At 45.0% G+C, this 21,793-nt stretch overlaps 1 protein-coding gene across 4 annotated transcripts in view; it reads left to right on the top strand.

Annotated features, from left to right (window-relative positions):
- LOC123032195 overlaps positions 1-15,127 on the top strand; it is a 42,095-nt gene extending 26,968 nt beyond the window's left edge. For 2 of the 4 annotated variants that reach the window (XM_044447912.1, XM_044447911.1), the window contains 13 exons: positions 123-371; positions 1,286-1,362; positions 1,969-2,018; positions 3,584-3,807; positions 5,460-5,707; positions 6,988-7,131; positions 7,797-7,935; positions 8,040-8,096; positions 9,594-9,893; positions 11,053-11,173; positions 12,512-12,786; positions 12,879-12,941; positions 13,724-15,127. In XM_044447912.1, coding sequence (XP_044303847.1) covers positions 123-371; positions 1,286-1,362; positions 1,969-2,018; positions 3,584-3,807; positions 5,460-5,707; positions 6,988-7,131; positions 7,797-7,935; positions 8,040-8,096; positions 9,594-9,893; positions 11,053-11,173; positions 12,512-12,786; positions 12,879-12,941; positions 13,724-13,776 — 2,000 coding nt within the window. In that variant the 3' untranslated portion in view covers positions 13,777-15,127. Of the gene's footprint in view, positions 1-122; positions 372-1,285; positions 1,363-1,968; positions 2,019-3,583; positions 3,808-5,459; positions 5,708-6,987; positions 7,132-7,796; positions 7,936-8,039; positions 8,097-9,593; positions 10,010-11,052; positions 11,174-12,511; positions 12,787-12,878; positions 12,942-13,723 lie in introns of those variants that run through there. The other 2 variants (XR_006416450.1, XR_006416449.1) reach the window with 2 other exon arrangements.
- The last annotated feature ends 6,666 nt before the right edge of the window (positions 15,128-21,793 follow it).

Here is a 21,793-nt window from a genome sequence, read left to right as displayed (position 1 = left end):
CTGATCCAAATTAGGACCTGTGCACAATTATCCAAGAGCAAGCAAGCTATCACATATATAGCGACAGAATGTATGGTTAACAGAATATATAGTTTGGCCCTCTCTCTTCTTTCTTTCCTCAGAGGGACATTTCGTTGAGAGGCACAAGGAGGAATTGATTGAAAAAGTAACTGAAGCAAAGATGGTTGTACAATTACAATTCCACTATACAATCAGCAACTGCTTGTGTCGTCATATTTTGCGGAAAGCCACAGACAAGCAAAAAATGGAGGCCCTCTACGAGGTAGTCCCTGGCTGGAAAAGGACCTGGAAGGACCATCTCTATAAGGTGCTGCGAGAAACCAACGAAGACCTGATCAAGGAGCTCGAGGGTAAAGTTGGTGGACTCCAAAGTGACAGCTGTATCTGGAGTACTCAATTACTTCTTCACTTGCACAATAACCCCATCAAGTGTGCTCAGTGTGGTATTGTGGTCAGCGAATTAGATGTTGGGGTTTGTAGCAGAGATGTGGGAGGAATCAGAAGAAAGTGGACGTGGGGAAAAGGGCAGAATGATTGCAGAGTGACTGTTTCCAGTTTTAATGAAGGCTTTGAATGCAACACTCAGCTGCTTAAATGCCAAAACCTCAGTGTCACAGAGAAAATAATCTAAATCGCCAGTCCCCATAGCAAAGCTAGGGCCAAGGTATTCTTGACTTGAGTTGTGTGTCTTCAAAAATATGTGAGCCAAGTGCTTATCTCTTATCCTCTGTGCTATTTGGCGGGACTCGTGTTCTGCCAGCTCTTTGCTGAGTGGTTCTCTAGCACCTAAGCTATAATGTGCTATGACATCCATACTTGGTCTAGTTTAATGGACTAGGGGAGGGTGATCAGATGTTGATTAGCCCTAGTGCTCCCATTGGTGGGTTTTCAGATGAAGTGCAGAGTTTTTAAAAAAATTATAAATGTTTAATTCAGGGAAAACAGCTGTATTTTTTCACCGTTCCATTGCAAGGAACACTGTACTCAGCCCACATGTGTTCTTTCCTTCGTGCTAGCACCACCGTTGTCATTAAACTCTCGTGCTTAATGTTACGTGACAGCCAGATCACTGATGATTGGAGAAACAGCCTCCCCCCCCCCCACCCACAGTTAATGAGAAACTAAATTGAACCCGTGGATCTGATGCTGCCGCATAATGGAAAAATCTACCTAAATTTGGCATTCAAGCTTTCTGAAGAGTGAGACATTCTCTGTTGGACTTTTAAGAGGAAGTGTCTCTCTAACTTATTTCTCTGTGATGTAGGAAGGACAAACAGCAAAGCGGGCTTGATTCCTATCCCTCTCACAGAGGAGAAATGCTACCTATATGAAAAAGAGAAGGTAAGAACTGTTGCTCTTGGGCTGAGGGGAGAGCATCTGTTTGGAATCACTTAAGGTACATTTTACACAGACGTAGATCCTGTGTGATCAAACCCAAATAAGCAGCAGGATCAAGAAGTGTGCCAGTACCTATTTCATATGTAAAGATTAATTAAGGCTTGCTTAATTCACCCTACCATTGCAAAACGGCTCACCATTGTCTTTGAGATCCCACTGTGGAAGCTCTGAGAAAGAGATCCCCTGTATTTGCCACTAAAGCTCCATAAACTGGAGGAAGCATCCAAACGCCCTTGGAGTACCCCACTTGGAATTTCCCCTGAAAAAGATGGCTCATGGTGAGATTCCAGTGAGGAAGGTTAACATGTCAGAGCTTCATTCTTGCCCACCACCCATTCTTTTCTCATCCCTCTGTTGTATCCCTCCTTGTTAATGCAGTAGCTGGAGGCCTCTTGCTTGCATATGTGCGGCTGAGCAAATGATTGTGTTTATGGTGGGCAGAGATTCCTGAATTCTACTCTGCCTCAGACCTGTAGAGATTTCAGATCACAAAACATAACTGTACAAGTTCCACCTTGATAGAGCTTCTTATACCGATACCTTTTCTAGGTGCAACCAGAACTGATTCTAGATGTGGATGGGAAGCTGAAGATGTACAGGTGAGGATTTGGAGTAACTGCCATGGAACAGGTCTTCATTCACTTTGTTTTTGCCACCAAGCATAATCCCAGTAAAGCAGAATTCCCATCTCATTCTCTTCCAATTATATTGGCTGCAGACCCTTTTCATGTTGCTTATAAAAGACTGTCAGTGATGCGTGCTTTATAAAAGGCTCTTCTGCACGAGCAGCCATGGGCTTGAGGTCTGTGTAGTTAGCAGAGTAGTTGCTTTGTGACAGCTGGCAGTGAAAAAGGGGACCACTCATCAGCCCTTGCTCAGGTAAGGAAGGGAGGCTCCTGACATTATCCTAATGATTGAAGTTGCACGAAATTCAACAGGATCAGGCAATGCAGGATGTGAATCGGATTAGATGTGAACCATGCAGAGATAGGTCCAAATACATTCAGTGCTGTTTAATTAATTATTAATTAATTAAAAAGATATGCAGATACCCAGTTCCAAAGTGATTCCTTGCTGAGAATGGTCAGGAGATACCCCGGTGGTATCGGTGAAGAAACTGAAAAGGCAGAAAGGAGGTTTTACATCAAGAAACCATCTGCTGGACAGTTCCCATTCACAATGCCTCCTTTCTGCCCATTCAGTTCCTTCACTGGGGTAGCTTGAATAAGTATCACACTTCCATCTTTTGCTTACAGGCAGGAAGCGCAACTCTCAGCATTTAGGAGTTTCTCTGCCTGCACTGTGATTTGATCATGCAGGAGTGACCTCATATCTTTTGTTTAAATGGCATAAAATCTATTCATTGTGCCAGTTTTCTTGATGTGTTCCTGCCATCGTTTGATGAGCAGATTCTATCAGTTGTTGCCACAGAACTGTTGGGCACTCAGTTTGTCAGGACTTTGCTGCCCAAATTTCATCTGCTCAGTCTCGTTTTCCAGCTTATGTTTAGCCAAGACAGCATTGGCCTGGCTGATTTGTCCATGCCCTTTCATAAGCACTGCTTCATCACAGGTTTTTTTAAAGCACACGGATAGTGACAAAGACGTTCTCACTTGGTCAGCTTAGTTGAAGGCCTTTTCCACAGAAGCTCCACTTCTCTAAAATGGGTTTTTGTTGGGGGTCCACCAGACCTCATCGTTGCAGGTTTTCAGGAAGGTCCTGAAGACCTCTTTGCTGACTCTGGCCTTGCCCTGTGGAAAGGCAATTGCTCTTTCTCCCAGCAGTAAGAAGTCTGCCAGCACCCCTTACCTCCACCTCAGCCTGAGCAAGATGATTCTGTGACCTCGAAGGACACCCTCAAGGCTCAGGGAGCAGGAGTTTAGCCTACCACATGCTGTTCCGAAGTCCAAACTGTTAAACAGTATTGATGGACCAAGCAAAAGGCTTACTTGGAACAAATCACACACAGCTCTTCGGGATGCTCAGATAGGCATTGCTCAGGTATGCAGACAAGAGACGTTGGGTAAACTGGATTTTGATTACTAGCAGTACATTTAATCTGCAGAAATCCAGTCTCTGTCCCTGCTGTATTTGTAGATAAAACACTGACATTTGAAACACTAAAGGTGGCATTTCCTCCTCCTTCTTTTCCGGTGACATGCAGGCTCTGCTGCCCCGAGGCAGGAACCTACCTTTGCTCGGAAACAGAACTCAGGTTTGAAGTGAGAGGAGCAGTGACGCTCACTTATGCGTATGGCTCCTGGGATCAGCACCTGAGCAGGGCTGAGAAGCAGAAATGGATGGTGGCTGGCCCACTGTTCGATATTCAGGCCGATCCAGCAGAAGAGGTTGCAGCTGTCCACCTGCCACATTTTATATGCCTGGAAGGTATAGCAGTGTTGAGGGGGAGAGCAGACAAAAAGGTGGGATCCTGACGCTCTCAGTCCCATCCTCTTCAGCAGTTTGGGTTTCTCTGCTCCATAGTCCGTGACTGAATGCCTCTGTTCTCTTTCCCTCTTGGAATCCGCCCTCGGGCTTTCTTCTGCTTATCTCTCCACCTTCCAACAATCCTTTCTTACGGATGCCGCTTCCCTTAACTTCTCTCTTCTCAGGCCTTGAAGTCCTTCTTTCTTAGGCCTCTATTTCTTCAGCAAGGGGTGAGGGGCTGAATTATCCCCCTCAGCCCCCCCACAGGCTGCTTGACGTCAGTGGGCATGGCCAGGCCCAGTGCTAACACTGCCTCACCCCCACTCGTTTTGCTTTTCTCTGTGCTGAAACTCTCAGGGCACTTCTTAACATGGAGCAAGGGGCTTGGAGCTCCTGCCACTATGGTTGAGCTGCCAGATTCACATGGTGCATGTCATCCCGCGCGGGCAGCATGCTGTGCGCAAACCAACTTCCCCAGTGCCGGGATCGGAGTGGCCAAGGGAGCCAAGCCTGACTAAAGTCAGAGGCAGTAGCAGGGATTTCTCTGTGCGCGTAGGGCTGGCATCCCTGTCACTTGCATCATTACTAGCATCGCCACCACCAGTCTGCTTAGCACACTAACACAGAGGATTGCAGCCACTTACTTTGTAAGTCTGAAAAGCGTAATTGCAGAATAAAAAGGGGTTAAGAACCCAGGGCCTTGATGGTTTGCATACTGTCCTCTTCTCTTACTACCTGTCAGGAGTTGGGTTTCCTCTTACTTGCTTCAAGCTTCCAAAACAACAGACTGTCTCTTTGCAAAAATGTTCTTTAATGCCAATTCATTGCTAGAAAGCTACAGCCAATGGAAGACTAGTCTCTAAGCATGAACAGAGTGAATTGTTGAACCCAAACTAGAAACTACTTCCAAAAACCCTCCTCTGTAGTAATGCCGGTCTGCACTCCTCCAGGTAGTGCAGAAGGGCTAACCTCCAAGATGTACGCAGGCCCTCTAACTGGGTAACTCTTCTATCCCAAAGCTGTGTCATGGGGCCAGGGATTGGACACAGCAAAGTCTCATCTTCCTCCCCTCCTTTGTCCCCTCACTACTCTTTCAAATGCTGCCTGTTTCCAGGGTCTGTCTGAGCACCTGGGGGCAGCAGCCTTGAGACAACCACACCTTCCTCTGCTCTCAGGATTCCCGCACTCCCATTTCCCAGCCATCACTGTTCTCATCCAAAGAGTCAGTACAGTCCTGACCTTGGAAAGCACATCAAAAATAACTTCGCAGTCTGTTCCCAACACTACTGGACCAGACCTCACATACAATGGGTTGAATCCAGGATCAGTCCATCCTGAGACAGACCTTGCATATGCAAGATCCTTTCCTCCAAAGCATAGCTCATTCTGTGTAGCATGGTCTTCTGTCTTCCTGTTTAGGACTTTCTGGGGACTGTAAGGGCTATCATGGGAAGGAGGAAGTGGAGAAGTTGGCTGTAATGGAGGTCTTCGCCTGTCTCATTTGCCTACCTTACTTTTCCCAGACCACAGGAAATTTGTTCTTTTGAGATTTACTAACATGCATTTTTTAAGCTAATTGAAAAACTGATTGCTTTTTAACAATCTTTTCACAGGAGGAAAAGTAGACATCTCTCAGATGAAGGTTGGCCACTTGGTTGAAGAGGGGCTGCTTCTTGAGACACCATCTCAAGTGAACACATTTCATGTTGTCGTGGAGAATCCAACATTCTCTCTGATAGGCGTTCTCATCTGTGCGTTATTTCGTTTCTCTGTCAACTCTCTGGTGCTGTTGTATCGGACATTCAAGCCGATTGTAACGCTACGGCTCTATCTGATTCCCAATGATAATTCTGTGAAATATGTAAGTGAAAACTCTTGAGCTGATGGGGTCACAGAAAGAGCTCGCATCTACTATGAGTGTGAGGGGTAGGGTGGGGAGATTGTGAGCTAGGCCAGGTTGCTCTTGGAGCCTGAGAACTAGAATTCATAAGTCAGCAGCGTACTTCAATATCCATTTGTCTACAGCTTTGACATACACAGGGGAATATTGGTAGCCACCTAAAAATGACAGCTACCAATATTTCCTTGTAGTTTTGATCCAAGAACACTCCCTTCACCCAAATGCCCCTCTAAAAATAAAAGTGTGAGGTGTCTTTTTGTGCCTTCCTGATTGTCATTTTTGTCCTCTTGCCCAAGGCACAACTAGCTGAAATGCAGGTCCATTCAGCAGCACAGCGTGTTACCTTCAGTGGCCTTACAGCCCTACAACTAAATCACATTGACTCCAGTGGAGCTAGCGCTGCTTGCTTGGTTTACAGGGGAGGGAAAGGAGGTGCCAGTTCCTCAGGCTTGGGAGAACAGGAGCAAGCAGCACCCTCCCTCCTTTTCCATGATTTTGGTAGAGAGGGCAGGGAGAGGCACTGTCAACATTTCTTACTTTTTGTAAAATATCCCTGCTCCTTCACTCCTACACACCTGTGCATAGGTACCTGGGGGAAAGGCTGCACAGGGCACGCGTGGGCATGCGTGGCTCCACTTGCTTGCTTTTAGGTGGATGAAATGGGGGTCCTGCTGCTTGCAGTGGGGGCTGCGAGGATAGGAGCATAAGGAGATACCAGTTTTTCTCCACTTTCATTCCTTTGCACCTGCACATAGCTAACAGGGCTAAGAACAAATAGATATTAAAATGAGGGAAGCAGAAAGGGCCATTTCTCCCACAAACATCTCCTTTCCAACGGCTCCCGACGTGTTCTCAAAGACTGGCAAATGTTGTCAGGTTAGCAGCACCCACTGATAGCAGTGCGTTTGTGTATGTATGCCATGTGGGAAAACTTCAGATACCCGGCAACAAGTCTTGCCATGTGTGCCTGGGTAAAGAATGTGAGATGTGGGCAGAGCAACACCATGATGAGCCACTGCTTCAGAATGCCCTGGGACCACTGGAATGGGGGGTGCTGCTTTGAAGCACAGGGTGAAGGGAGAATTCCTGGATCAAAGCCTTCTGCCGGTGTCTCTCTGCTCGAGGTGGTCCAAGCTTCCTGATTTCACGGTTAGATGCAGAAAGAAGCAAAACAGTGTGGCTCATGTAGGATTTTCCCCTACATCCACCATGGTCAGAAATGCCCCTTTCGTTGCAAACAGGCTGTTGAAGCTATGGAGAAGGGCTATGGTTCCTCACCAATATGGAAGCCTGCTAAGACGAAACCGTTGTACTATGGCTACAGCTATGTTGTATCTGGCAGTATGCACAAGGAACACAAGGAATCCCTGAAGATTATCCCAGAGGTTAGTGGCAGCATGATCTGAAATAGGCAAGCTGTTACAGTGGGTGGTTTTGGTAAGCCTGCCGTCTCTTTCCTCACAGATGTGCAGATCTTACCAAAGGCTGATGCAGAGTTTGTGGGATTTGTGTATATGTGTGTGGTGATTGGTTGGCTGGTCGACCCGACTGTAGGTTGACAACATAACCTGGATTGTGCATATCTGTGATGGGATTCAATGAAGTTGCTCCTAAGTAACTAAATAATTTACTAACTAATTCCCAGAGGGTTGCTGTGTTAGTCTTTTGCAGTTTGCACAGCAAAGCTCCTTGGGCCACATTTAAGGCAAATATATTTAATAAGGTGTACACTTGTATGGAGTGAAGTATAACCTATGGGTCAACACCCAAGGCTGGTCCAATTTTTATGGTATTTAAATTTAAATTAAATTAATTTTTTTATTTTTATTTTTATTTCCACACCTGGTTTTACAAGGATGGGAACAGAATTAACTGCTTTGTGCTTGCATAAGTTATTTTCTTTAGGCTGCAGAGCTCATTAAACTCATGAAAATGCCCCAGTGCGCTAAGGACAGCCTGTGGATGGATGGACAGTTACCTTAAATCGTTTCCTTGTGCAGCATTGGCTGAGGTTCCTTCTCTGTAACATGGCATTCTGCCTCTTTGCCAGGAACTGGAGTTTTCCTATATGAGCCACACACAGGTGCAATCATTTACAGAAATTTACATCCGAGAAAAGAACTGTGTGGAACTCTTCCTGGAAAATAAGGAAAATCATGACCCTGTCTGGAAAACCTGGCTGGAACCAGGTAGGCATTTGTGGGACAGTGTATTTCTGAGGAGAAGAAGCACCAATGTAGGTAGAGGAGAAAAGAGTTCATTTCAGTTCATTTTCCTTCTGTTTCCATTCTAGAAGAAATAGAGTTTCAAGAAGAGCAGCCTGTCACTTCCTCCTGGAAAGAAGGGAAAGGTACTGTAAAGGAATTACTGCAACTTTTGAACAAAGAGTGAGGATACAAGTATTCCATTTGAATACTTAGAAAATTTCAATACCTGTGCCTATATCAGTCAAAATTAACCAAAAATTAACCACTGGAGTTGTGGGTGCTTTAAAAAGGCTCAACAGAATTAGAAATTCTACTAACAATGACCCGTTGGAGGTTTCCCAAAGGATCTTTTAATTATGGGAACAGTTGCTGCCTCATTTTCAGTAGGACTGCCAATCTGTGCAGTCCATCAACTGTTTCCACACAATTAAATCCACAATATACAGTGTTGCCTTTCATGGTTAGGATATCATACCAAGCTATTTTTGTGGTTCTTATGTGCCATCAAGTTGTCTCCAGCTTATGGCAGCCCTCTGAATGAATGCACTTTAAGTCCTGGCTGAGAGTCCTGCTCATCAGCTCTGGTGAGCTCATGGCTGTGGCTACCTTTCCGGAGTTGATCCATCTCATATTTGGTGGTCCTCTTCTTTGGACCTTCTCCAGCAAATCTAAACTTGCCATGATGTGCCTGTAGTACAACAACTTTAGTTTTGTCATTTTTGCATCCAGGGAAAGTTCTGGCTTGACTGGTTCTGAAAACCCACTTATTTGCCTTGTCGATCCAGACTATTCACAAACTCCTCCAGCACCATGTCTGGAACCCATCCATCCTCTTCCTGTCAGCTTTCCTCACTGTTGAGCTCTCACATTCCTACACAATGATGGGAAATGCAATGGTGTGGATGATTTGGCCTTGGTCTCCAGTGAAACATCCTTACATTTGATTATCTGTTCTAGTTCTTTCATTGCTGCTTTTCCAAGTCTCGGTCTTCGGTTTGCTTTGTAATTTCTTGCCTGCAGTTTTCATTTGAATTGATGATTGAACCAAGATATGCTAAATCTTTCACAATTTTAATTTCTACATTGTTGAAATTAAAGTTCTGTAATTCTTCTGTGAATATGATTTTTGTTTTTTAATGTTCAGGTAGAGTCTGGCTTTTGCACTTTCTTCTTTCATTTGATCAGGAATTGTTTCAATTCATTGCTGCTTTCTGCCAATAATATGGTATTATCTTAAATTATTGATGACTCTATCTTCTATTTTCACTCTTTCTTCCCTTATTCTACTCCAGCTTTCATATCCATATGATATGTTCTGTAGACAGATTGACCAGATAGGGAGATAAAATAGACCTTTGTCTGACACTTGTGCCTATAGGAAACCATTCTGTTCATTAATACAACAGTCAGGTATGTGATGTCCCTACACCCAGTTGTTCTGTTATTGAAGGGCTTTACTGATGGAAATATCCAAGAAATCCAGAAATAAAATCTTTTTTTTCCTTCTGCAGTGTCATTTAAGCTGGAAAAGAATACGACAGAGAATGATCGTATAGGGTTCACCTTGAAGAAGCTAGTTCATGGGCTGCAGGGCTCTCCCAGGCTGATCTCAAGCCATGTCTTCTCCCTCCCTTCTCTAGCTCCAGAAAAGACCATCAGTGATCACCTGAAGCGCACACTGCAGAATTTGAAAGAAAAAGACTTCAAGCAATTCAAGTGGAAACTCAATGAGTTTCCAGTTAAGGAGGAGTTTCCAGTTAAGGAGGAGTTCGAGAATATCCCCACTTGCGACTTGGAGAATGCTGATGCAGTAGAGGTCAGCAACCTGCTGATCAAATACTATACAAAGGATTACGCTGTGCAGGTGACCATTGGGGTGCTGAAAGCCATCAGCTGCAATCAACAGGCAGACGATCTCCTCTGTGCTACTAATGAAATCAGTAAGAACTGAGAAATGCCAGCCTTCAGAGTGGGAAGTCGGGAGATTTGCTGGTTGAGAGAGATAATCTCATTGCAGGGGTGGGACTGGATGGAAGAGAGCCTTCACTGGAGTCAGGTATATTAGAAATCTTCCTCACTATGTGAGGGTATCTTGGCAAAAATGACTATGGATCTTAAAATAATAATCTCATTATCCTAATATTTAATCCCTCCATTATACATATCAATTATTCTTATAATTCCATCAAAAGTTTTGTTTCTTTTTGGTTCTGTTTTGTTTACTCCCCCTACTTCTTAACTTTAGAAATAAAATGTACAGGAAAACAAGGAAGACCCAGAAATCTCAACAACATTGGGGGTCGAAGCACTTAGAAATCTAGGTTCATAATGCAAGATTCTAAAACAGGTCATGGTTTGCAATTCAGGAGAAGCCATGACTTCAGCACCTGACTAAAACAGAGATGTCTCAAAATCTTACTCCCCATCTTCAGGAGCTCTGGGCTGACTTGGGTTTAAGGCCAAGAACAGTTGCAGCCAGGCGGGTCTCTTCTCTTGGTGTAGTTTCTTTTACAAGATTGCAACATGACAGAGGTCCCAGCTAAACTAAGGGTAGACTTCATGGAATAACCAGGCTAGGAACTTCCTGGGCACATTCCCAGAGGCAGGGAGCCATTTAACTGACTTGGATTCAGGATACAAAACAGAAAGATGTCAGTTATTGCTGCAAGCATCACAGATGGAAATATTTGGTTAAAGGAGCCAGAAACAGCAGAAACATCTTTCTCCTGTCAGCTTTCATGTAAAGTCCCCCTGGCAGAACTTGCTTTGGGAAACCGTCCTAAAATCAGACAAGGTTAGAAAGACATGTGCAGTGGCAGAGACTAGAACAGACAACAGAATCTGTTGACCTGGGGAGGAGGCAGGTAAAGCAAAACTGAAGTCAAATTGACAAAATACCAGTTAATTCCCCTCCTAAAATATATTAGGACTTCCTTCAGAAATGGAGACAAAAGTCTTGCTGGCAGCCATGGCGGGGAGCATTTGCCCCCCTCTGCATCGAAGCATGAGGTGAAGATGCTTTACTGTGCCCCCAACTTCCCCAGTGCAGCTGGAGCACCAGTAGAACTGTTCTTCTGTATTCATTTTCTCAATTTCCAGCTGCAAAGCTTCAGAGAACAGGAAAGACACCTGGGCTGTCGCTGACAAGAGGAAGCTCTCATTCAGAAGAGGCGAAGGAGGACCTGTGGATCAAAACATCACCAAGAACTGCCCACAAAAGGTAACTTCTGGGCTTAAATAATGAGCACAGCTTCTTTGGGTCTCCTCCCTTACACCCAAATGCTGTGCTATGCTTTTTGTTACTGAGTTATTGGGTTCTTCTAAAATATGTTGTTTTGGGTGGTCTTGGGTGGTCTTTAGATACCTAAGAAGGGAAGCTGTAGCAATTTGGAAAAAATCAGTACTGGTTAAATAGTATGCTCAAAAGAATATTTGGATCCTACATTTTAAATAGCAACCAGAGGAAAAAATACACATGTATTCTGAGATGCCACGCATAGAGGACAGCATATAAAAGTTTTAAATAAATAAATGCATGGAGTGCCATTTTAGTACTGAACAGAAGCTGTTCCCCTCCATGGCTCTTTTTTGTGAGCTGAAAAAGTGGGAGAGTTCTTGGCAAGTGTGTGGTACACACAGATTCATATCACCTGCCCTACAGATGGGCCAGGCTGCAATACATATCTGCACTTTTAGCTGCCACTATTTCTCCATGTCTTCCGGGCTCTTGAATGACAAGAATTCCAAAGCTGATGGTTTATTTTAACCAGAAGGGGGGTATCAACCAGCTGAATCCTTCATCATGTGAAACGCTTTGCCTCTCTCTGATTTAGTGTGTAATGTGAAAGACAACCTCGAGCACAGGCACCAAATCTGTGGGCTACCCCCAGTTAGCAGTTTCTAATGAATAAGCTTTATTAAGGATAAGGGAGAAACCAGATAATTAGCATAAAATAAATTTAAAAATTATACATGCCAATTTCAAATGGCAAAATGATTACACAAAGTGAGTGACAAAATTCAAAAGGCATAAACCTATCAATTTTCAGTCCCTTATGGTGGATTGATCATTGCCTAGGGATTTTATTTTACAGAATTTATGTATTTAACTAGCTCCTGAATTACCTGGTAACATATCCCATGGTTTCAGCATAAGGCACAGCTGGGCAAAAGAGATGGGAGCCATAGGAAATGATAGCTTGTCTTCCCAAAAGAGCAAGTATAAAACAGAGGTAGGATCTGAGCCCCAACACTCTCAGCAGCCCCATCTTTGCCAGCTCTCTGTCCCCCAGAAATCCACAGTCTTTACATTTTGCAAGGAAACAACCTGTATCTTTCCTGGATAAGCAATGTGGTCTCTTGCTCAGGGTACAATCAGAACCGGGGTGCAAAATGGGCCTCCACGTTCATGAACTGACCTTTGAGAGCCATTGACAGGCAAAAGAGGGCAATACCAGGCTAGACAGATCAAGAGTTAGGTGCAGAATAAAGACGCTTCCAGTATCCTACCAAGCGATTAATTCCTCCTCCTCTGGGGTCTTAAATTATTCTCTTGCAGATTCTTGGATTCAGTGATAATGATCCGCAAGGGGAGGAAACGTATAACAGAAATCCTTAAGAAGGACCAAGAACTATTTTTAGATGAATTATTAACCCAATCCGTTATCACAAAGGAAGAACATGAAATGCTGGACAAAATGGAAGCAGATTCCAAGGAGAAAAGTCGCCAGTTGCTGATTCGGATACAGGAAAAGGAAGCCTATGTCCAATTCCTGGACTGTATGGAAATGGTTTATCCAGGTTCAGTTTGTTCTGTGCGGTCTTTACTTAATGGTGAGTCTTCGTGTCCTTCCTGAACTTCAAGTACAGGTGAGACAATTTCAAAGCAGCTGTTGACATAAGGAACTGGTGCTCTCATTTTACAGCTCAAGATGGAAATTCAGTAGAGACTGTTGGCCAGTTGGAGGAGCAGTCAGACTCCAGTCCAGGTAAATGTGGGGTTTAGCAACAAAGAATTACACCATTAATAGGAAAGATCAAAGAAAGAATGACAACCCCTATGGTTACTATAGGTTTCTATTTTAAAACTTCTACAAGTAAAAGCTCTCAATATTCATTAAAGTGCAAAGCATGCCTCCATCCAAATTTCCTGTGCTTAGTAAATAAGTGGAACTGAACTTACAGCTGATCGTGCATCGTGATGATGTGGCCAGTCGTTAACAATCCCGGGTTTTGCTCATGGAAATATTGCTAGATCACTGTCTAAGAATGCATGACCACTAAGGTTTCCGGGTCGGTCTGGAGAGGATTCAGGCTCAGAAAATGAAAGGAAATGACCGCATTCACACGATGCCAGCAAATTGCATTTCTGCCACCAAACTCTCCTGAATGTGTTGACCAAGCCTTCATAGCCACTCCTTTGACTGAACCTCTCCCATTCCGTGCTTCCATGCTGAGCACTTGATCTTTCTTTTGTGTGAAAGGCCCCTCATTCTGTTAAGACTTGGCCTGAGTTGGCTACCTCCTAATAATACAATGCAGCAGTTTACAAAATGTAAAACTTGTTTAACCAAAGAAGCAGAGGCATTCATAAGATACTAAAGGCTTTTCACCACTGGAAAAATATGAATAACCTTCTCCGTTTGACATATTTTGAACCATTTAAAATTTCAGAGCTTTTCATATTTAGCTGCATGTATAATACACTGTAGTAATCTAACCCGGGCACAAATGAGACATGGATAACTGTGACAAAATTGTGTTTTTCCAGGAGAGACTACAGATGGTGTACCACCTGCCGTTGATAGATGCTCTGCATTATAGATGGCACATGGATCTAAAAGCTTCCTCGAGCTAGGACCCCAGGCATCTAAGGGCATATCCAGAAGAGGCTGAATACTGTTTCCGTGGCCACCTGCATTCCACTGATAGGATCATCACTTTGCCTTGACTGAGCTTCATTAGATGGTCCAAATCCAGCCTTTGCCGACTGTGGGCACCTGTTAAGGGTGTTCACTCTCAGATTACATGAGGAGGAGAAACAGAGCTGGCTGTTAGCAGCATGCTAGTGGCCCCCTCCTCCAAGCCTCTGGATAAGCTCACACAGCCATTTTAGAGCAACATGTGACTGAAACGCCACTTTTGTAAGGGTACAAGAAATTGTGGTTATTTTGAAAACATATGTCTGTAAAATTTCATGCAAATGCTTGTATATGCGTGGAGACTCCAGGTTCTGTTGTGGAGTGGGAGGGTCTATACAGAAGGAGAAGGGTCAGCATCTTTAGCCTGGAGTGTGCCAAACTTGCCAAACAAGCTGCTCAGGGAAGCACAGACAAGTTCAAACCTGTACAATTGTCTGAGAGGTCGTGCAATGATTTCAAGTCTTATAAGACTGTGTTCCTTTAAATGTTGGTAAGTTTCGGAAGGGCGAGAGGGGGTAAAAGAGGGGGCAGGGGATTATGTGCACAATGGATCCAGAGGGTTTTACCTCTGGCCCCATGTGTAAGATTTTTGATCAGCCCAATATGCATGTATTAGGCCTAAATGTTTGCCAGGTAAACTGCCTAGATGACTGAGTATGTGGAGTCACCTGGAAAGGCAACTCACCTGCAGCCACATGGGTGAACAACCTTCCAACCCTCTGCCCTGCCCTGCCCTGCTCTGCGGCCTTTGCACATAGATGTTCCTTGTGTTCTGGGCCCCCGCATAACCAAGAGAGCAGGGAAGGTTACACACGCAGCCTTTCCCTTGCAAACATCCATGCCTAATAAGTGGATACACGAGTGGAGCTAGTACCTTATATAAGCCCTTGATTCTTTCTCTCCAAAGGAGCCGAAGTTCTAAAGCAGAGGTGGGCCGCAGGTGCTGGCCAGAGCCACGCATTTGCGCACACACCTGGATCTGCATTGCTGGGGTAGGGGAGGGTTTAATCTTCAAAGGATAAGCTCCCACTGCTGTATGTTCAGAATGTTCTTATGTACATTTTTGAGTCCAAAAATATGTTTAGCTTATTTTCTCATCAAGCAAAAAAAATGCTTATTTTCACTTTCTGTCTCACCAAGCAAACTTTTTAAGCACACATTGGTACATTTGAAAGCAACTCATGTTTAAAGAATATAACTTTTATTGAAATAAATGATTTTAACAATATACATATAAAAATTCCAGAATCCTATGACTTGTTCCGAACATATTTTTGACACAAGCTTTACAGGCTCTGCTCTGCACCTGCGTGTCAGGAAGATTTCATAACTGAGAGTGTTTTGGTGGGGAAGCCTCCCCAACTCTCATCCGGTGTCCACTAGATGTAAGAAGAGTTCCCTCTCTCTCAGACCTTCAGGCAGCTGCTCTGGCACGGTGGCACTACGGAGGCATGCCTGGCTGGCCTTGTCCAATCGCTTGCAGGAGCCCTTTGCCCTCACGAAAGAGCAGCTCTTTGTGGGGAAGAGGCTCCTCTGTGAAAGGGTGGACTCCATCCAGAAGCCGCCCTTCTACCAGCCATCAAGACCACGTACGTGGTTTGGAGCCGGCCAAGCCTCATTCCAGGTTTGACTCCAGTGGATCCACAGGCCTAACAAAACTGCCATTGCATTTGAGGGGCAGAGATGGCTCTAATAAATAATTACTAGGGCAGGAAGCGCTTGGATGCTGACAGAAAACAGTGGTGGCTGCTTCAGTGGGTTGGCCCCTTTTTTCATTCCTCGTTTCATCTGATGGATCTCTCTCTCTCCCTCCTCCCCCCACCCACATGCAAAACAGTAACTACAGCTGCCTTGGTTCTATCCATGGTGGAGAAGGGTTACAGGGTCGACTTCAATGCCCTCTGATCTCTGTACTGTGAGGAGTAGTGCTCCATCCCCAGTTTTAATTGGAGATTAAAGTAGATCAAAATCAGTACTTCTGAAGGAAGCAACAGAGTGGCTCCCTTAAGTCCACCACGGTTTCTTTTTTAGATATTTCATGATACCAAAGTGGGATGGAGGGCTGTAAAAAATCCTGGACCTTGAGAGACCTCAACTCCATTGTACCAAAGAAGTTTCTTACAAAAAATCCTTCCCTTTCTTCAAAAGGGAGATTGGTTTGTCTCTGTAGACTTATAAGATTGTGAGGAGACAGAGGGGCTCACCCCTTTTCCTGGGGCCTTCCACAGGGCCGGGCCGAAGACAACAGGGCAAGGCTGGGAATCCATGTGGGGAGAGCAATTTGCAAGGAAGCAGTGGCCAGGGGAGACGAGCGAGCACACAGGTGTACGGGATTGCAGACCGGGGCAGGAACAGCTGGGCTGGGTGGAGTGGTGCGTGAGGAGGGAACATAAAGAGGAGGCAGAGGAAGGAGAGGGGGGAGGGGGGAGAGACAGCGAGAGAGCAAAGAACATGGAAACACGTGTGTTTGAGGAAGAGCTGGTGCGGCTGCCACTGGCAGGCCAGGGCAAACCGCGAGCAGAGACTGGGGAGCACTACTGCCCCGACGGTGCAACTCATCGCCATAGTGACGGGGGGAAGGAGCTGGAGCAGGCAAGGGCAAGGCGCTGCGGGAAACATGTTTTGCAGCTTGTTGGTTCGTCTGTTATTCAGGCCCTCACTGGATATGCCCACGGCCCCAGCCACAACTCATGACAGCAGCCTGGCATCATGGCATCCTGGCACTTCCCTGGAGAGGCAAAACCTGCATTCACCAACCTGTGCAGCAGCTTTCTTTGGGGCTGGCTGGGTAGTTTCACCTTTGCTGACTCAGATTCTGAGTTTCTCTGGGGAGGGGAAAGACTGGCCATTCACCTTTGAGGAGCCCACCTCACTATTCACTGGCCGTGTGCCTTGCTCTTTTTTTATATAATAAATTTTATTCAAAACTTAACCCTAAAACAAAGAAAAACTAAAAACAACATCAATCATCAGAAACATCAGATCTGCTGAGTCAGCCCCCACATTTTTTCCATTTATGATAACTTTAAAAACAGATTTAAATCTATGCAAAGTCCCGTTTCTCTAGCCAATAATAAAAAGAGTCCCAAGTTTGATAGAAATCAGTATCTTCTTTCTCCTTCAATGACAAAGTCAATCTATCTGTTTCTTTGTCCCTTCCACTGAAGACTATAGGGGCATGTATGATTTCAGACCTAGGATTATGAAATCCTCTTACTGGGTATGTAGCTGGTGTGGTTTGGGAGATACGTGCATGTGGAATCTAGCTTTTAGGCCTTCAGGCTGCATCTAAAATCAGGGCAGGAAGCAGACACACAGTCTGTCCTATCGTGGGTGTGTCTTCTGTTACACGTTATGCCAGCCCCAGCAACTAAGGTATGATATTTGTTCATCTGAGGATGAGAACACACCACCAAGCCAAGGAGGGCAGGGGTTCAGATAAGCAAAGGGTAATAGACACCTGTTTCTGGTGGCTTGGTATCCTTTATTCAGACGTTTTGCATCTGAGCCCCATCTGGAGTTGTGTTGCTACCACCCACTTCAGCCCCTTATCCAAAAAAGGAAGGATTTGCAACTGGCCAAAATTTGGGAATGTTCTTTGGGGCTTAACAAGGACTTATATATGATCACCTCACAATTTGAAACCCCCATCCCACAAAGAAGCCTTGATCCAGAAATATCCATTCAAGATATACAAGTGAAGGTGCACAAGACAGCCATTAATGAGCAGAACAGTTGATAATACAACGGGGGGGGGGTCATTCTGCTGCTGCTGTTTTGATGCAAGATTTGTATGCAAAGACATCTGTGGGGCAGAGATGCTTGAGAAATTAGGGGTTCTCCAAAAGTTACTGTTTTCAGACGATACTGGGAGGCTAAAATGCAGAGCTTCTGAGTTGCTTTTAGCAGGTAACCACACTGTTTGAACTCTGACAGCCACTCCCAGTAGCTCAAAGAAAACAGGCAGAGGATGCAGGGAGAAAAAGAAGCAGAAGTCAAGATTGATCTGTAGGTTAGGGGGGACAGGAAAATGAGGACAACAGATAATGAAGGTGCAGTGAGTCCCCTGGCACTGCACAGACAACAAGATGCAGAAAAAGCAGAAAGAAGCCGCTATGAAATGAGTGAGGTACTTGTTGTGATGCAGGGAGGAAAGCGAGCACATGGTATGATGGATGCAAAGAGGATGAAGGAAAAAAGGAAGAATGGGACAAGAAAACACACCTGTTAATGGAACAAAACTGTGTTTACGCATCAAGGGAGCAACGTGGTCCCCCTGAGTTACTTAAAAACACACTGGCCACTCATCTGAGTTATGCACCTAAGCAAAGTCTAGAAGATGGTGTGTGGTGGGGAGGCTGCTGCGTTCGGGTTGCTGGGGCACTCAATTTCATGTAGATTAGAGATGAAGGATTAGGGTCTCTAGGTGGCATCTAGGTTCTTGCAACAGCAGCAATGATGATCCTCTCCCTTCTCTTTTATCTTCTGCCCCGAACACGTTACTATTCACTACAGTCTAATGGGGAGCTTTACACATCCGGAGACACCTTCAAAATTCTTTGATACAGGTAAGTGAAAATTTTTGTTGGGCACATGTCTTCACATGTAAGTGGTCACTGCCCGCCAAGGAAGGCAACAAAAACGATCCAGGGTTTGGAAACAGTGTCCTGTGAGGATAGACTGGGGGAACTGGGCATGTTCTGCCTTGAGAAGAGAAGCCTGAGGGGGGACATGATACCCTTCTGTAAGTACCTGAAAGGCTTTCACAAGGAGGAAGGTCAAGATCTCTTCTTGCTGATGCCAGAGTGTACGGCATGGAATAATCAATTCAAGCTGCACCAACCCGGATTCAGGCTGGACATCAGGAAAAGCTTCCTGTCAGAACAATATGGCAGTGGAACCAGCTGCCTGGAGAGGTGGTGGGCTCTCCCACACCAGAGGCTTTCAAAAAGAAACTGGACAGCCATCTGAGTGGGATGGTATGGATTGGTGTCCTGCAACGGCAAGGAGTTGGACTCAATGGCCTTCATGGCCCCTTCCAACTCTACTATTCTATAAAGTAAAGCATAAGCAGGGAGAAAATGGTCTTGGGCAGGATCTTTGGGAATATGACCACTTTGGTGGGAATTAGGGTAAATAAGCTAAAAGTCTTTTTAAAAGTAAGAGAGAGAGTGTGTGTGTGTGTGTGTGTGTGTGTGTGTGTGTAGAAACTGGTCAACTCCTGTGGACCCTGCTGTAGAGAGAGTGTCCATCTCGCAGTACAAGCTGCTCAGATAGATTCTGAGGATGAGGCAGAGGGACAAGGGGTGAGGCAGAGTGATCTGCCGCAGGGTTACCTGGTTAAGTTTCTTAGGAAAAGCATGAGGAACTCCTTGCCTTGGAAAGGAAGGTAGGTTTTCCAAGAGGGGAGGGGAGTAGTTGTATCAGGCACTCTTTGATCCAGTCGGTCAGTCAGTGGTGGGAGAAACAGGGTCACGATTATAGGCTGTCTGGCTATAATCTGCAGGTGGAATCAGAAGCTTTACTGGGAAGTTTGGGGTCAATCCTTTACATAGGCAGGTGCTTCTCTCTCAGCTTTAACAGAAGGTTTAAATAACTGTTCTGTGGTGAGTTAAGTTTCCTTAAGAGAATTGCACTTCAAAGGGCCCAACAGAAGGAAAAGAGGGAATGGGCAGCTTGTGACACCCAAATGAGTGTTGCTCCTCAGAGCTGCCAAAGTTTGCAAGAGGAATAGCAAGGCTTTCTGCCCCATAATGTTTCCTTATGGGGTTTTCTGATTTCACAATTGGATTGACCAAGGATCTTTTTTTTCACTTTGTAGACTTTATCCCATGTCAGCCTGGACCAGAAAAAAACCCTTTACTTTTAAACAGGCCATTAAAGATGAGGAGGAGAGCTACCACTCGCTGCTTGGGCGGAAGCCCCCTCAAACAAAGGAGCCCTTGTGTGTCGGCTCTCGCTATGCTGTATTCAGCTCAGCAAGCGTCAAGATACACCCAGAGGTCAGTAGTTGTTCCAACAAATGTTTTTTGTAAGGCTTTTCTCAAACGTTTTTCGCAGTGCTCCAGAGTAATGACGCAGAGATGAGGATGAGGGTGCATAGTTTTGGTAAGTGACCTATTGCACAACCCTATGACCAGGGTGGGGCAATTTCATCATGTCCAGACCATTCACTCGAAGGCACAGATTCTTGGATCTCGGCTTTAATTGCTTTTAGAGTAGTATTCTCCCATCTGCCCCCCTCCAGTCAAATGGATTTCCAACTGCAGCTAAGCTTTATGTGCTTACGTGGCAGCATGATTCACTCTGTAAGTTGACATAAACGACTTTTAAACAAATGAAGAAGGAAGGTGGGATGAGAGGCTCCCACAAGAATGGATGCGGCTACTGCCTTATATAGAAGTTACTGGGTTACAGAAAAACAGTTACAGTCTCTTTATCCATCTAGACTTGCCTGTTTGTTCTGAGAGATGGCAATTCTCTAGGACAGTGACGGTGAACCATTTAGAGACCGAGTGCCAAAACTGCAACCCAAAACCCACTTATTTATTGCAAAGTGCCAACACTAGAATAAAATGTGAAAAACTGAGGTTTTGGTTTAGAAAAAACAACTCACAGCCAGTCCAAGCAACTCTCCCTCCCTCCCTCCCTCCCTCCCTCCCTCCCTCTCTCTCTCTCTCCTTGGCAGTGCACTGACCAACCATGCGAAAGCTCAGACAAGTTGCGGAACATGATGTCATCGCCTGGCGCTACTACTCATATGGCCCCTATGTGCGCTATTATCTGATGCTTGGCTACTGGGGCGATGCTGGGGCGACTTGGCTCATGTGCTGACAGAGAGGGTTCTGTGTGCCCGCTGTGGCATTCATGCCAAAGGTTTGCCACCACTGCCCTAACCCTACCCTGGTGCACTCCTCTAAAACTAATATAGGGGTAAAATTCCATTGAAAGGGACGGTTTGGAAAAAGCCTTCCTTGAGTAGCTGTTTCTGCACAGCTCAACATTTCTACCCATTCTAAACACATTCCAACCATCGAAATCATATCAGGAGATCTTGTTTTTCTAACCCTAACCCTACCCTGGTGCACACCCCTAACCCTAATATAGGCCTATAGTTTGATTTAAAAGAGGACGATTTTTAAAAAGCCTTCCTTGAGTAGTTTCTTCTACACTGCTCATCATTTCTCCCCCTTCTGAACTCATTCCAACCAACAAAATCATACAGGACACGTTTTTCTACCCCTAACCCTACCCTGGTGGACACCCCTAACCCTAATACAGGGCTAAAGTTCCATTGAAAAGAGGGCAATTTTGAAAAAGCCTTCTTTGAATAGCTTTTTCTGTACATCTCAACATTTCTGCCTATTCTAAACACATTGCAACCATTGAAATCATGCCAGGACACCTCGTTTTTCTAACCCTAACCCTACCCTGGTGCAAACCCCTAACCCTAATATAGAGGTACAATACCTTTGAAAGGGGTAATTTTGAAAATGCCTTCCTTGAGTAGCTTTTTCTGCACAGCTCAACATTTCTGCCCATTCCAAACACATTCCACCCATCAAAATTGTGCCCGGACACCTCTTTTTTCTAACCCCAACCCTACCCTGCTGCACACCCCTAACCCTAACATAGGAGTAAAATACCATGGAATGGGACGATTTTGAAAAAGCCTTTGTTAAGTAGCTTTTTCTGCACAGCTCAACATTTCTGCCCATTCCAAACACATTCCACCCATCAAAATCATACCAGGACACCACGTTTTTGTAACCCTAACCTAGTGATGGTGAACCTTTTAGAGACTGAGTGCCCAAATTGCAATCCAAAACAGACTTATTTAGCACAAAGCGCTAACACTACAGTAAAACCTGAAAACTGAGGTTTTAGTTTAGAAAAAACAACTCACAGACAGGCCAAGC

This window comes from Varanus komodoensis, unplaced genomic scaffold (genome assembly GCF_004798865.1).
Source record: "Varanus komodoensis strain SLA01 unplaced genomic scaffold, ASM479886v1 scaffold53, whole genome shotgun sequence".
NCBI lineage: Eukaryota > Metazoa > Chordata > Lepidosauria > Squamata > Varanidae > Varanus > Varanus komodoensis.
Note: the sequence above shows the minus strand (reverse complement) of the source record. Positions and strands in the feature narration are given on the sequence as shown.